Source organism: Onychomys torridus, chromosome 6 (assembly GCF_903995425.1).
Source record: "Onychomys torridus chromosome 6, mOncTor1.1, whole genome shotgun sequence".
In the NCBI taxonomy this organism is placed as follows: domain Eukaryota; kingdom Metazoa; phylum Chordata; class Mammalia; order Rodentia; family Cricetidae; genus Onychomys; species Onychomys torridus.
In genome coordinates, this window is record NC_050448.1 from 68391771 (window position 1) to 68405914 (window position 14144).

At 37.0% G+C, this 14144-nt stretch overlaps 1 protein-coding gene across 1 annotated transcript; it reads right to left on the reverse strand.

The window, feature by feature from the left end:
- Nucleotides 1-4401: 4401 nt before the first annotated feature.
- On the reverse strand, nucleotides 4402-4833 carry LOC118586196 (late cornified envelope protein 1C-like). Its single transcript, XM_036191348.1, has one exon. It carries the CDS (start codon nucleotides 4831-4833, stop codon nucleotides 4402-4404), a length of 432 nt encoding a protein of 143 aa, XP_036047241.1.
- Between the last annotated feature and the right edge of the window lie 9311 nt (nucleotides 4834-14144).

Here is a 14144-nt window from a genome sequence, read left to right on the forward strand (position 1 = left end):
AGATCACATTTTCACCATAAATATCCTGCTAATATGAAGGGCTTAAAATAATTCTTTCCTTATCAGACTAGAAAACATTAAGAATGACAAATAAGAAAAGAAAGCATATAAAAACAATTGAGACTTAAAAATAAACTCTCAGGGACTGGCGTGTGATAGAATAATTCAGGAAGGAAATTGTTTAAATTCCTAAAAATCAAGTAAAAAGAAATATGGGTGCAACAAAGGCAATGCTTTTTCTTAGTTTTCATTTTAATTGAGGATAATCTTTATAGAATATATTCTGATCAGGTTCCCTCCTCCTTGATATACTCCCAGATACTCCTCACCTCCTTACCCTTCTAATTGTATGACTTCTTTCTGTCTCTCTTTAGAAATTAAGCAGAAAAACAAAAACAAATCAGAATAAACCAAATAAACAAATAGAAAAAGGGGGAAACACTAGAATATCATGTGCATGTAGAGACACTATCATTTGCACTAATGCAGAACTCATAAACAAAAAATTGGAAACCATAATGTATAAGCAAAGGACCATTGAGGTTTAAAAAAAAATCTTAACTATAGCATTGTGAGACAAAAAATTTCCAAAAACACCATTGAATTTGTTGATGGTTATCTAGTGCTTGGCATGCTGCATACCCTTAAATGCTGTTTGTTTATACAGTGATACTACATTGGAGAAAACCAATCTTTCTTTTGCTGGCAACTGAGGCTTGGAAATGGATCCTGGGAAAAGGATGGGGGCTTGGCCTGTTAGATCCAAAGTTTACCCACAAAGGGTAGTGCTAGTGACAATATTCTGAACAGAAGGGCAATGACTAGGAAGAATAATTCTTATTGGGTGAACAAATACTATTATCCAGCATTCCATGGGAATTTGATAAAGCAAATTTCTGTTTGTCAGATACCTCATTTAATCAGTTCTCAAAAGTCAGCTACCTCAAGTAAGGGCATCTAGTTCCTGAGCAGTCTACATCCTCATGCTGTCATATTTCCTTGTTTATTCACAAATATCTATATTCTGCTGTCACTGGAGTTTGTATATTGAATGGACTACTACACTCCAGACCAGTCAGTTCTCACACTGTATCATAACAACAATTATTTTGTGCCATAGACAATGGTTAATGCAATGCATCACAACTGATCAGATTTTAGAAAGCAAGTGTCAACATATTGATCAGGCAACAATGAGGTATCTGTGTCACACACCTCCCAAGACACATGGACCATTGCAGAGGAGGTTGTGAAAAGATTGTAAGAATCAGAGGTTAGATGGGACCAAAGCCTCCATTCTCAGTGTTTATGGGCAGCACAGATGGGACTTTCTTGCTTACAAAACAAAACCAAGAAGAGGATTGAACTCAAAAGAAGACAAGGAAGTGTATTTTATAGGTCTTATTAGGAGGAAAAGGTGTGAATATCATCAAACTACATTTTGTTAGAAAACGAATTAATAAACATTTTATTAAAACATTTAAAATTAAGCACTTTAATAAATAGATTACCACTGTGGTTGGTATGATTTCACAGATACTAGGATGGTTGAGTAATTACTGATCAGTAAATGCAATAAAGTATATGAACAGACTTCGTGACAGAAATGTGGTAACTATCTCTATTGATGTCAAAATGGGATACAGAAAAATCAAACATTATTCACAGTTAAAGCCCTGAAGAACCTAGGAATAGAAAAGATATATCAAACATAACCTTGGAGTAAAAATAAAATTACTTTCTTTATAATGGTACCAAGGCAAGGGTGTCCACTTTCAGCATTCTTAAAATCTTAGCTAGAGCACTGTCAGAGAAAGACAAAATAAGAATGCAATCAGAAAGGGAAGAAGACAAATTATCTGAATTATCTGTCTGCAGACAGTAGTATCATAAATGTGAAATGCCCTAAAATTCTGCCGGGGGAGGGGGGGAACCTTAGGTACAATGTTCAGCTAAATGTCAGGCTACAAAAATCAGTATTTCAAGATCAGTAGCATTTTTGTAGGCCAAAACAAGTGCAAAGACTGCTCCATACTGCCAGAAAATAGATGTGAACACCAGCAAATTACACTTCAGGAACCAGAGATAAACCTACACAGATACATTCATGTGGTCTTTGATGAAAGTGTCACTCCTTCAGTAAATAGTTCTGAAACAGCTGGATATCCTCATACACAAGAAACAACTAGATACATTCATCTTACCCTGCAAAAAATCCGGTCAAATGAATCAAAGTCCCAAATCTAAGTCTAACAACTCGTCCACACAATCAAGGAGAAAGGACTTCAGGGTATAGGAAGCTGCAAGGACTTTCTAAAATGATCTTTATTTTGGGGAAAGAGAGTTGTGGAGATTTATGGCTTTGAAAAGTGCATACTCAAAAAACTAAGAGTCAGTAAATAGATAGTTTACAGGATGAGAGAAAAATATGGAAAACTATACATTTTTTGAGGAATTAATTCCTAGAAGACAAAAAGAATTAAAATATTACCACGTAACTTATGCAATTAATAAGAAGAGAAATTAAATGAACAGCCAATACTAAAAGGAGAAAAGTCCAGCAATATATGGAAAATATTTATTTTTATTAGGTATCAGAGTGATGGAAATGAAACTAAGAATCCAGCTTACAGCAGACATCTGGCCATCATCAAAAACACCTGTGGCAAATAATGTTGGTGAAGAAGTTGGAGAAAAGGAACCTCAAAATTGAAAAACTAGAATTACCTTGGGATCTAGCTCCAACAATTCCAGGTACATGCCCAAAGTCATCAAAGTCCGAATCCCACAGAGACCCCTACTGACGGACATGTGTCACTGCATTGATGATAACAGCCACCATATAGAACCAACTTAGATGACCATCACATATGGACAAAGAAATGTGGGGTGCATGATCAATAGAATTGTATTCATTTGTAAAAATTAGTTAAGCCCTTTGAGGAGAATAGATGGACTCAGCTATCAAGTCAAGTTAAAAGTTTAGACACAGAAAGACAAATATTGCACATTTTCTATCACATATGAAGTTTAGAATAAAATAGATGAGCATACAAATAAATGAAGAGTATGCTTTATACTTTTAAAACTTGAGATTTTCAACCAGTTCATTGGTACTCTCTACCACATAAAATTTAATTTATTGCAAATAAGTTCATCACATTATCATTTATGTGTATTAGTGAGGCTCTGCTGTTTATATATTGTTCTCAAAAATATTCAGTGTGATCATTGCACTTTGCAGCACACAATCTTAAATATTTTGCCAAATAATGAAATTGTACATGTAAATTAATGAATTTTGTTGTGTTTAATTCATATATAGCCCTGGGACTTAAATGGTATAAGATATTTTTCTAACATATTTATATACATATGTGTATATAAACTTAAGCAGGAGGAACACAGGGTGAATGAGAGCCTCTGGAGTTCACTCCAGTGTTAGGTGACAGTGGGACAATGATGACAAAGCCTGTTTCATACAATGACAGAGGACAGCGTTACAGACATGAAGGAGACCACACTTCAATGAAACCATTGTCTTAGGTCCACTGCAGAGACTTGATTTGAAAAACAAATCACAGAAGTATGGAGAACACATGCAAAGATGGCCACACCTCTGCTCTTGAATACTGTTGAATACTGATCTCATCAGTGTCAAGACTTCAGCAGCCACTAGCAGAAGGGATGGAATGAGACCATTGTCACAGTTGAGCTGTACAGAAGTTTCCACATTATAACAAGTCAGTTACAGCCACAAAATAAAGTGAGGGAAACAAAGTAAGTTCCTGCAGTTGTAGGTCAAGTTTTGTCTGAGAAAGAGTAACAAAAAATGAAGTTGAAGAGACAGACTGATGTGCTGATTGTCCTTGTTTAAATATAATATTGAATCTTCATCCTTCTAATGAATATCTAATAGTGAACATTCACCTTCAACACCCTTGACACTGGGTTTGTCCTCAGGTTCCGTTATTCTGAGCAGTGACTTCCATTTCTAACTTCTGACATCAGGTTACTTTTTAAAAGATCACCTTAGTTCTTAAGATACAGTTGAACAGTTGGTACAAAGTCATAGGAAACACATACATGTCTAGGAGGGGACAGGAGCTCTGAGTGCCAATCACTGTTGGCAGGAAAAGATGACTAAGGAAGGGGATGAGGACGGTGCAGAGAAGATGAGCAAGAGTCTTTTCAGTACTCTTTGGCAAGTCTTTTATTTGTAACAAAGAGGCAAAGGGACATTGTCATCTGGTGAGTGGAATGCAGACCCTTTCACATGAGACCTCAGCATCTCTGAGGACAGGGCAAGGAGGGATTCAGGAAGAGAGAGCGCAGCTGCATGGGCAGTCTGCTGAGCATGGCTTCCTCCTGCAACACTTGTCTGAAGTCTTCCTCAGCAGGTCAGCAACAGCCACCAGACTGTTGGCTACTGCCACAGCTGCTGCCTCCACTGCTGCCACAGCAGCCACTGCTGCCACCACTGCTGCCACAGCAGCCACTGCTGCCTCCACTGCTGCCACAACAGCCACTGCTGCCACCACTGCTGCAGCATCCAGAGCTCTGGTGTCTGTGTCGGAGAGATCTGCGGGGCCTGTGGTGGCTCAGGCAGCAGCCACCACCCCCAGAGCTGCAGCAGCCCCCAGAACTGGAGCCACAGCCTCCCCCAGAGCTGGAGCCACAGCAGCCCCCAGAGCCCAGGCTACAGCAGGAAGACACAGGGGGACATTTGGGAGGACACTTGGGGGGACACTTTGGAGTCTGGCACTTGGGAGGACACTTGGGGGCACACTTGGGAGGGGGCTGGCACTGCTGCTGGCTCTGCTGGCAGGACATCTTGGCCTGTGGGTGCTCAGAAGCTGCAAGAGAATCACACACATGTCACACAACAGACACTGTGGCCACCTGACCCATCCTGCCCTCCCAGAAATTACACTGATAATCAAGGAAACATCATTTATTTTGTCATACCAAGTGCATCATGAATTTAGAACCTAAGAAAACCATGCCAGTGAGACTAATTGTCACCTGGTATCCAGGTAAACTGAATGAATATATAGTGACATTGTAAAACTTCTGTTGGTCCTAGTCCTTCTACGTTTGCCAGTACATGGATTATTTCAGAGAACAGTGATTGTAAAGGGAAAGTGTAACCATTACTTGAAGCTGTTTTTAGTTTAATGTCAGTTTTCCAAAGCACCTTCTATGTCAATGAGGGAGTAAGCTGAGCCCCTGAAAGAAAAATATGTAAACCCTCTGAAGGCTGCCTTGGAACAGTAGGGCCTATTGTGAGGTCAGAGTTTAGAGGTATACAAATCATCAACTGCTCAGCTAAGGGTGACAAGGTCAGTATCAGACTTGTGGTGTCCTATTGATCTAAGTAGTGTGTGAACAGATCCCAGAACCAGGGATCTCTGTCTTTCCCCAGTCAAAGGAGGAGACTGGTGCTCTTTCCTGACTGGAAGTCTTCTTCAGAAATGAGGGGTAGCATTATCTTCACAGACCAAGTCCTCCCTGAAACCTGTCCAGATGCATATACTTCTCTTGCTCACTGTCCTTTCTTGAGGATTCCTATACACTGAAGTTGCTTTGTACTCTCCAGAGTTAGAATGTCCCAATCATTCCATTTTCTCACAGAACTGTGGCTTCTGTATGTCCATGTTGTCATTAGCTCTAACCTCACTCTTCACCACATTTAATGATCTACCAGACATCTAGGCAGAGAGACCCTTCCCTGTGCCCTCTCCAGATCTAGACTGGCTAGCCCTCTGGAAAAGTCTCTGCTCTTGCCTCCCATGCACACTTACCAAGGTGATAGGCAGCTCAGGATCTGTGGGTATCTCAGGAGGTGAGTGGATGGAAGTGCCCTGTGCTTCAGCCTTTTATTCTGGTTCTGGGCTCTGCCTCAGCCTGTCAGACAGTGTATGGACAGGGTAGGCCCTGCCTCCTGACACCACATGGTCATGTGACAGATGATGACCAGCTGTTCCTCACAAGCTTTCCTCCATGAGGCCAGGCATGCTGCATGTATCTTAGACAATGGCTTAGGCATGAAGGGAGGAAGTGGATTCCTGGATCCTTAACCTTGGATACGTCCTGTGTACCTGAATGGGAACCAGTCGCTCTCCAACTTTTTTTCTTTTCTGTTCCTTTTTAATGTGGTATGTGCAGCATGCAGCCCATATTGAGCTAACAGGACCTCAAAGTTTCCTCAATAATTGTTTCAATTCCTGCTCTTTCTCATCTGTGCCTATGAAAGTACATTTTACACATCTACACCAGTATATTCTGCATGAAAAGTCTGTAACACCACCAAGACATGTTGAGGTGTGTTTCTGAATGTCTGTCTGTTTAGGCTGTGTCAGTTCCAATAGTTAATAAGATAGTGCAATATTAAGAGTAACATATTTATGAAATATGTTACTGTTATGAAAATAAAACAACATCAAGTGATCACATTTGCTGTTCATGTAACACATCTGTACAAACTTCTAAATACAGAGAGAGCATGCTTTTCTTTAGTCATAGAAATTGGGAGAATGTTCATCAGTGAACAATACATGCTGTTTTTATAGAGAATCTGAGTTTGGTTTTATCTCCTAAGTGGGGCAGCTCACAACCACCTGTATCTCCAGCTTCAGAGCATCTAACATCATCTTTTTACCTCCAAAGGTATATGAAGTCGTGTACCCACACACACATACAGAGACAGACAGACAGACACACACACACACACACACACACACACAAACACAAACATACACCACAATTTAAGGTAAAATTATTACTTTTAACAATAGCAAGTGTAAGAAGATAAAGAGGTTCAATAAATAAAATACATGATGTCCTAAGGAAGCCCAATATTGACAAAATGTATATACATTAATAATTGTAAGGGGTTGTAGTGTCCAGAGAGATATCCTTATTTTATCTGCTTCTTTATATTTGCCTCTGTATATATTTTTATAACATATATTTCATGAATTTTTATTTAACACTTATTTAGGAATATACTACCTTTTCTCTACTGTTTCAATATTGCTGGATATTCTGTACAAGCAAGTACATCTCCTTCATAAAAACTGCATGCTCTTACTACTGTGGTCTGGATTGCATATTAATAAGGAGAAAATCAGGAAGAGGGCTCACTTGAGTTCATGGGAATAATATTGTCCACCTATCAGAAATAAAGGAACAGAGTCAGTCTACTCCTGCATGTGAGACAAAGGGCTAATGGGCCAAATCCCTCACTGAAGAAGGCAGGTTATTTAATAGAATCTATCCTAATAATTCACAAGATGTGTTTCTGTGGTCATTAGAATTCAGTTCTCACTATGTGCCTTATTTTAATTTATATTCTTCATGATCATGGGCTATATATGAACATCTTATTTAGAACTTTTTCTCTTTTTCTGATTTAGTAGAAATATTTGTGATTTATCATATAAAGACATGTTTTTAAAGTCATGATTTCAGATAGCCTTAAATCTAAAATATGTCAGTGAGAAGTGGCAAAGAAATATGCAAACTAAATTGGCAAGATCTTTTCTCCTTAAATGTTGTTGAGTTCTGGGATTTCCAAGCCCTGTGAATAACATGGTCTTGGGCCACAAGAGCCTGGTGAGCACCAAGAAAATATGATAGAGAAACAGAGATAAATATAATTGTATAGAGAATCCTCATAGACATAGATGCATAGTTCCATGTCTTCTGTCATATATTTTCATCCATTATTTGTTTCCATGTCTTTTAAAAAATATATCTAATATTTACACAAACCCAATGTTCTAACTCAAAATATGGCCCCTAAAGCCCATTGGTCTTTCATTTACTATGTTTCAGGATCAATCCATAGAAGACCCTAACACTCAGAAAGATATCTACCACAAATCATTAGCAAGGACTTTTTCAGGAATGGATACCACTTAACAGAAGTAGAAAAAGTTTTATGACACACAGCCTTTTGTGCTACTTTTCCTGAAGCATTTCCCACCTGCTCTCAAATTTGTTCTCAGATCAATTATGATATTTTCTTTCTTATATTGGTTTAGATTCTCTCTAAATTATATGTTATAAACTTTAGCTGCTATGATAATGTAGCTGAGGTCCACATTATTTTTCTTTATTCTATGATGTTTAGTGTAGTCATGGGGAATTCCTTAACAACCTGTGTTAAGGTTTGTGTTTTTCTTCAGTAGTTGAACACTCATTTTGTAGCTATTTGGTGATGTCTAAGCCTTTCACTGGAATCTTCATTGATTATGCAAGCTTAGAAATAGATATTCCTAAAGACGTGGCTCACCCCAATGGAACCTGAGCTCTGAGGGAGACTGAAGTAAGTAATCTCCTCCTCAGTTGTTCCAACAGGCTTAGCAACTGGGATTGGTCAGGACATGATCCATGGTTTCCACAATGGTAGATATGCATGGCTCTGTTTAGGACTTCTAGGATGATGTGTCTATGACTCCAGCTACTCCACACTTCTGCCCTTTTGCAGGGTAACTCCCAGGTCCTCAGCTGAGCACCTGTGCATAGTTGTGTATTAGTACCATGCTGGCTGGGAGAAGACTAGAATCAGCCTTGACTGTGAGTTCTGGAGACTTTGGCTGTAAGTCAATATGACTATTTTGACCAAAAGCTGTTGACATTCTAAGGATTTCAGTTGTCAGATATTTCTCTTTTATAACGCCACATTTTCCTTCTCCTGGAATATAAGAGAACACTGAAAACTCTTAAAAAATTGCTTTATTTCTCTGCATCCCTGAGCCCAAATCAAGAAAATTCAATGAGTCTTTAGGATGTTTATTCTTGGCTACCTGTTTAACAATTACATATGATACATAAATACTCTCAAATTATGAAGTCTATAAATCACTTAATTTTAATTAACATCTCGTTAAATAATAATATTTGGTTATTGTTAGTGGTATAATTTTATGTATAGCTGACATGTAATAAACCCATTCAAAACTCTCTCATCATTTTAAACCCTTTTAGGAAGAATTCTTCAAAGAATGATAAAACATATTACATGAATAATAACATTTATCACATATCTATCCCTGTCCCCATATGTGTGTATGTGTGTGTGTTATGCTTTCGTGTGTAATCTAGATGTCAACTTTGAGTGGTTCACTTCCAAATTCTACTTTTATCAATAGATAGGTCATAAAAACTAAAAATGAAATGAACTTCCAAAGAAAAACTTCACTATAGGTCAAGTGGATTCAATACACATGGACAAAATTTCAAAATATCAAATGTAAGGTGTACTTTATCCTCCGTAGCTATGAGAACACTCTTAAAAATAGATCACATTTTCACCATAAAAATCCTGCTAATATGAAGGGCTTAAAATAATTCTTTCCTTATCAGACTAGAAAACATTAAGAATGACAAATAAGAAAAGAAAGTATATAAAAACAATTGAGACTAAAAAATAAACTCTTGAGTGACTGGCGTGTGATAGAATAATTTAAGAAGGAAATTTTTTTAAATTCTTAAATATCAAATAAAAAGAAATATGGGTGCAACAAAGGCAATGCTTTTTCTTAGTTTTCATTTTAATTGAGGATAATCTTTATAGAATATATTCTGATCAGGTTCCCTTAACCTTGATATACTCCCAGATACTCCGTATCTCCTCATCTTTCCAATTCTATGTCTTCTTTTGCCCTCTCTTTAGAAATAAAGCAGGAAACAAAACAACAAATAAAAATAAGCCAAATAAATTTTAAAAAGGAAAATCAATAGAATTGCATGTACATGTAGACACACTAACATTTGCCCAAACACAGAAATTAAACCAAAAATTGGAAAACATAATGAATAAGCAAAAACTTTTGAGGTTAAAAAAAAAAAAAAAAAGCCTGAGTACAGCATTGTGAGACAAAAAATTTCCAAAAATACCATTGATTTTGTTCATAGTTATGTAGTGCTGGGCATGAAGTCTGACTTTAAGTGTTGTTTGTATATACAGTGATACTAGATTGGAGAAAATCAATCTTTTCTTAGCTGGTAGTTGATGATTAGAAATGGATCCTGGGGCCGGGCAGTGGTGGCGCACGCCTTTAATCCCAGCACTTGGGAGGCAGAACCAGGCAGATCTCTGTGAGTTCAAGGCCTGCCTGGTCTACAGAGCGAGATACAGGAAAGGTACAAAGCTACACAGAGAAACCCTGTCTCAAAAAACCAAAAAAAAAAAAAAAAAAAAAAAAAAAGAAAGAAAAGAAAAAGAAAGAAAGAAAAGAAAAGAAATGGATCATGGGAGAAGGATGGGGGCTTGGTCTGTTAGATCCAAATGGGAGTGCTGGTGACAACATTCTGAACAGTAGGATATTGACCAGATAGAATAATTCTTATTGGATAAACAAAAGCCTAAAACCAGCATTCTTTGGGAATCTGATCAAGTACATTTCTGTTTACTAGAAACTTCATTTAATCTGCTCTCAAAGGTCAGCTACCTCAAGATAAAGGCATATAGTTCCTGGCCAATCCTCACCCACAACTTTCACATTTCCTTTGTACTTTACAAAGATCTATAGTCTGTTGGCTCTGGTGTTTGTAGATTCCAGAGACTACTACACTCTAGGCCAGTCAGTCCTCAAACCTTATCATAACAACAATTATTTTGTGCCATGGACAATGGTTAATGCAATGCATCACAACTGATCAAAGTTCAGAGAACACGTGTCAGCATATTGATCAGTCAACAATGAGATGTCTGTGTCTCACACCTCCCAAGACACATGGACCATTGCAGAGGAGGTTGTGAAAAGATTGTAAGAGTCAGAGGTGAGGAGGGACCATAAAAATCATGAAAATCACAGCAATTGTGGTTGTCTACAAACTGAATACATATGAACAATTTGTGGCTTCTGGTATAAGAGACTCAGTTTTCGATATGTATGTGGCCATGCCTAGATTGGCCTTGTTCCAGAGGAGGTCTGCATACTCAGGTGTTTATGGGGAGCACAGACGGGACTTTCTTGAACTCAGAAGAAGACAAGGGAGGGTATTTTATAGGTCTTCTTAGGAGAAAAAGGTGTGAATATCATCACACAACAGGACATTATGTTAGAAAACTGATGAGTTAATAAATATTTTATTGAAAATGGAGCACATTAATAAATAGTTTAGCATGGTGGTTGGTTGGTAGGATGTTTTAGTATTTACCAACCAGTAAATGCAATAAAGTATATTGAATAGACTTACGGAAAGGAATGTAATAACCATCTCCATTGGTGCCAAAATGGCATAGAGAAAAGTCAAACATCATTCATGATTAAAGCCCTGAAGAAACTAGGAACAGAAAAGATTTATCAAACATAACCTAAGTGGGATGAACATAAAATTATTTTCTTTATAATTATACTGAGACAAGGGTATCCACTTTCTGCATTCCTAAAATCTTAGCTAGAGCTCTGTCAGAGAACATCAAAATAGGAATGCAAGCAGAAAAGGAAGAAGACTAATTATCTGTGTTTGCAGACAGTAGCATCTTAAATGGAAATGCCCTAAAATTCTACCAGCAAAAAACCTTAGATACAATGTTCAGCTAAATGATAGGCTACAAAATCAATATTTAAAGTTCAGTAGCATTTATATAAGTCAAACTGAAAGTACAAAAAAAAAAACCAGAAAATAGTCCCATTCATGGTACCATTAAAAAAAGAAAAGAAAACTTTGGAATAAACAGGAGCAAGGAATTAAAAGAGTTCCACAATAAAAACTTTATAAGATGGAAAGACTGTTCATTCTCACATACAGGTAGATTTAATGTTGTAGAAGCAAATGTATTACAAAAAGCAATCTCCAAATTCAATTCAACCCTTATCAAATACAATAAAATATGAATTTTTACTGAAATAGAAAAATGTACATGGTATTTAAAAGAACACACAACAGCAAAACAATAAAATAAGGAAAAGAGCATGTCAAAAGCATAAAAATATCTACTAAAATTATATTTCAGAACAAAATTATTATATTAAATTGCAAAGACTGCTGTGTACTGCCAGAAAATAGATGTGTACAGCAGTAAATTAGACTTCAAGACCCAGAGATAAACATACACAGATACAGCCATGTGGTCTTTGATGAAAGTGTCACTAACCCACATTGAATAAGAGTACGCCCATTCAGTAGATGGTGCTGAGATAGCTGGATATCCTCATACACAAGAAACAACTCGATACATTCATCTTACCCTGCCCAAAATCAGCTCAAATGAATCAAAGTCCCGAATCTAAGTCTAACAACTCCTCCAGACAATCAAGGAGAAAGACTTCAGGGTATAGGAAGCTGCAAGGACTTTCTAAAATGATCTTCATTTTTGGGAAGGAGAATTGTGGAGATTTATGACCTTGAAAAGTACATACTCAAAAAGGTAAGTCAGTAAATAGACAGCTTACAGGATGAGAGAAAAATAAGGAAAACTATACATTTGTTGGGGGAATTAATACCTAGAAGACAAAAAGAATTAAAATGTTCTCAGAAACATCACTCAATTAATAAGAAGAGAAATGAAATGAACAGCCAGTACTAGAAAGAGAAAAGTCCAGCAATAAATAGAAAATATTTATTTTTATTACTTATCAGATTGATGGAAATGAAACTGATACTGAGATTCAGCTCCCAGCAGACATCCTGGCCACCATAAAAAAAAAACATCTGTGACAAATAATGCTGGTGAGGATGTTGGAGAATAGGAACCTCAAAACTAAAACTAGAATTACCTTGGGATCTAGCTCCAACAATTCCAGGTACACGCCCAAAGTTACCAAAGTCCGAATCCTACAGAGACCCCTACAGACTGACATGTGTCACTGCATTGATGATAACAGCCACCATATAGAACCAACCTAGATGACCATCACATGTGGATAAAGAAATGTGGTGTGCATGATCAATGGGATTGTATTCATTTGTAAAAATTAGTTAAGTCCTTTGCAGGAGAATAGATGGACTCAGCAATCAAGTCAAGTTGAAAATTTAGATGCAGAAAGACAAATATTGCACATTTTCTATCACGTATGAATTTTAGAATAAAATAGATGAGCATACACATAAATGTATAGTAGGCTTTATACTTTTCTAACTTGAAATCTTCAACCAAACAGTGGTGCTTTCTACCACATAAATTTAATTTATTGAAAATATGTTCACCACATTATCATTTATATATATATGTATATATATACATATATATACACACACACATATATATGTATGTGAGGCTCTGCTGTTTATATATTGTTCATATAGAAAGCAAACAGGTCTCAAAAAAATTCAGTGTGGTCATTGCATTTTGCAGCACACAATCATAGATATTTTGCCAAATAAAGATATTTTTCATGTAAATTAATTTATTTTATTGTGTTTAATTTATATATAGCACTGGGACTTAAATGGTTTAAGACATTTTTCAAAAATATTTATATATGTATGTGTATGTAAACTTAAGCAGAAGGTAGACAGGGTGAATGAGTGCATTTGGGGGGCCACTCGAGTGTTAAGTGACAGTGGGACAATGATGACGAAGCCTGTTTCCTACAATGACAGAGGACAGAGTTACAGACCTGAAGGAGACCACACTTCAATGAAATCATTGTCTTAGGTCCACTGCAGAGACTTGATTTGAAAAACAAATCACAGAAGTATGGAGAACACATGCAAAGAAGGCCACACCTCCACTCTTGAATACTGATGTCATCAAGATTTCAGCAGCCACCAGCACAGGGGAAGGAATGAGATCATTGTCATTGGTCAGCTGTACAAAAGTTCCCACATTATAAAAACTCAAATAAAGTGATGGAAACTATGTAAGTTCCTGCAGTTGTAGGTCAAATTTTGTCTGAGAAAGAGTAACAAAAAATGAACTTGAAGAGAAGAGACTGACTGATGTGCTGATTGTCCTTGTTTAATCGGAGTATTGAATCTTCATCCTTCTAATGAGTGTCTAATAGTGAACATTCACCTTCAACCCCCTTGACACTGGGTTTTTCCTCGGGTTTTATTATTGTGAGGAATGACTGACATTTCTAACTTCTGACATCATGGTACTATTAAAAATACCAAGTTAGTTCTTACAGACACAGTAGAACAGTTGGTGCAAAGTCATAGGAAACACATACATGTCTAGGAGG

Coding starts and splice junctions, on each gene's coding strand:
- LOC118586196 (XM_036191348.1), bottom strand. CDS start 4,833: ATGTCCTGCCAGCAGAGCCAGCAGCAGTGCCAGCCCCCTCCCAAGTGT.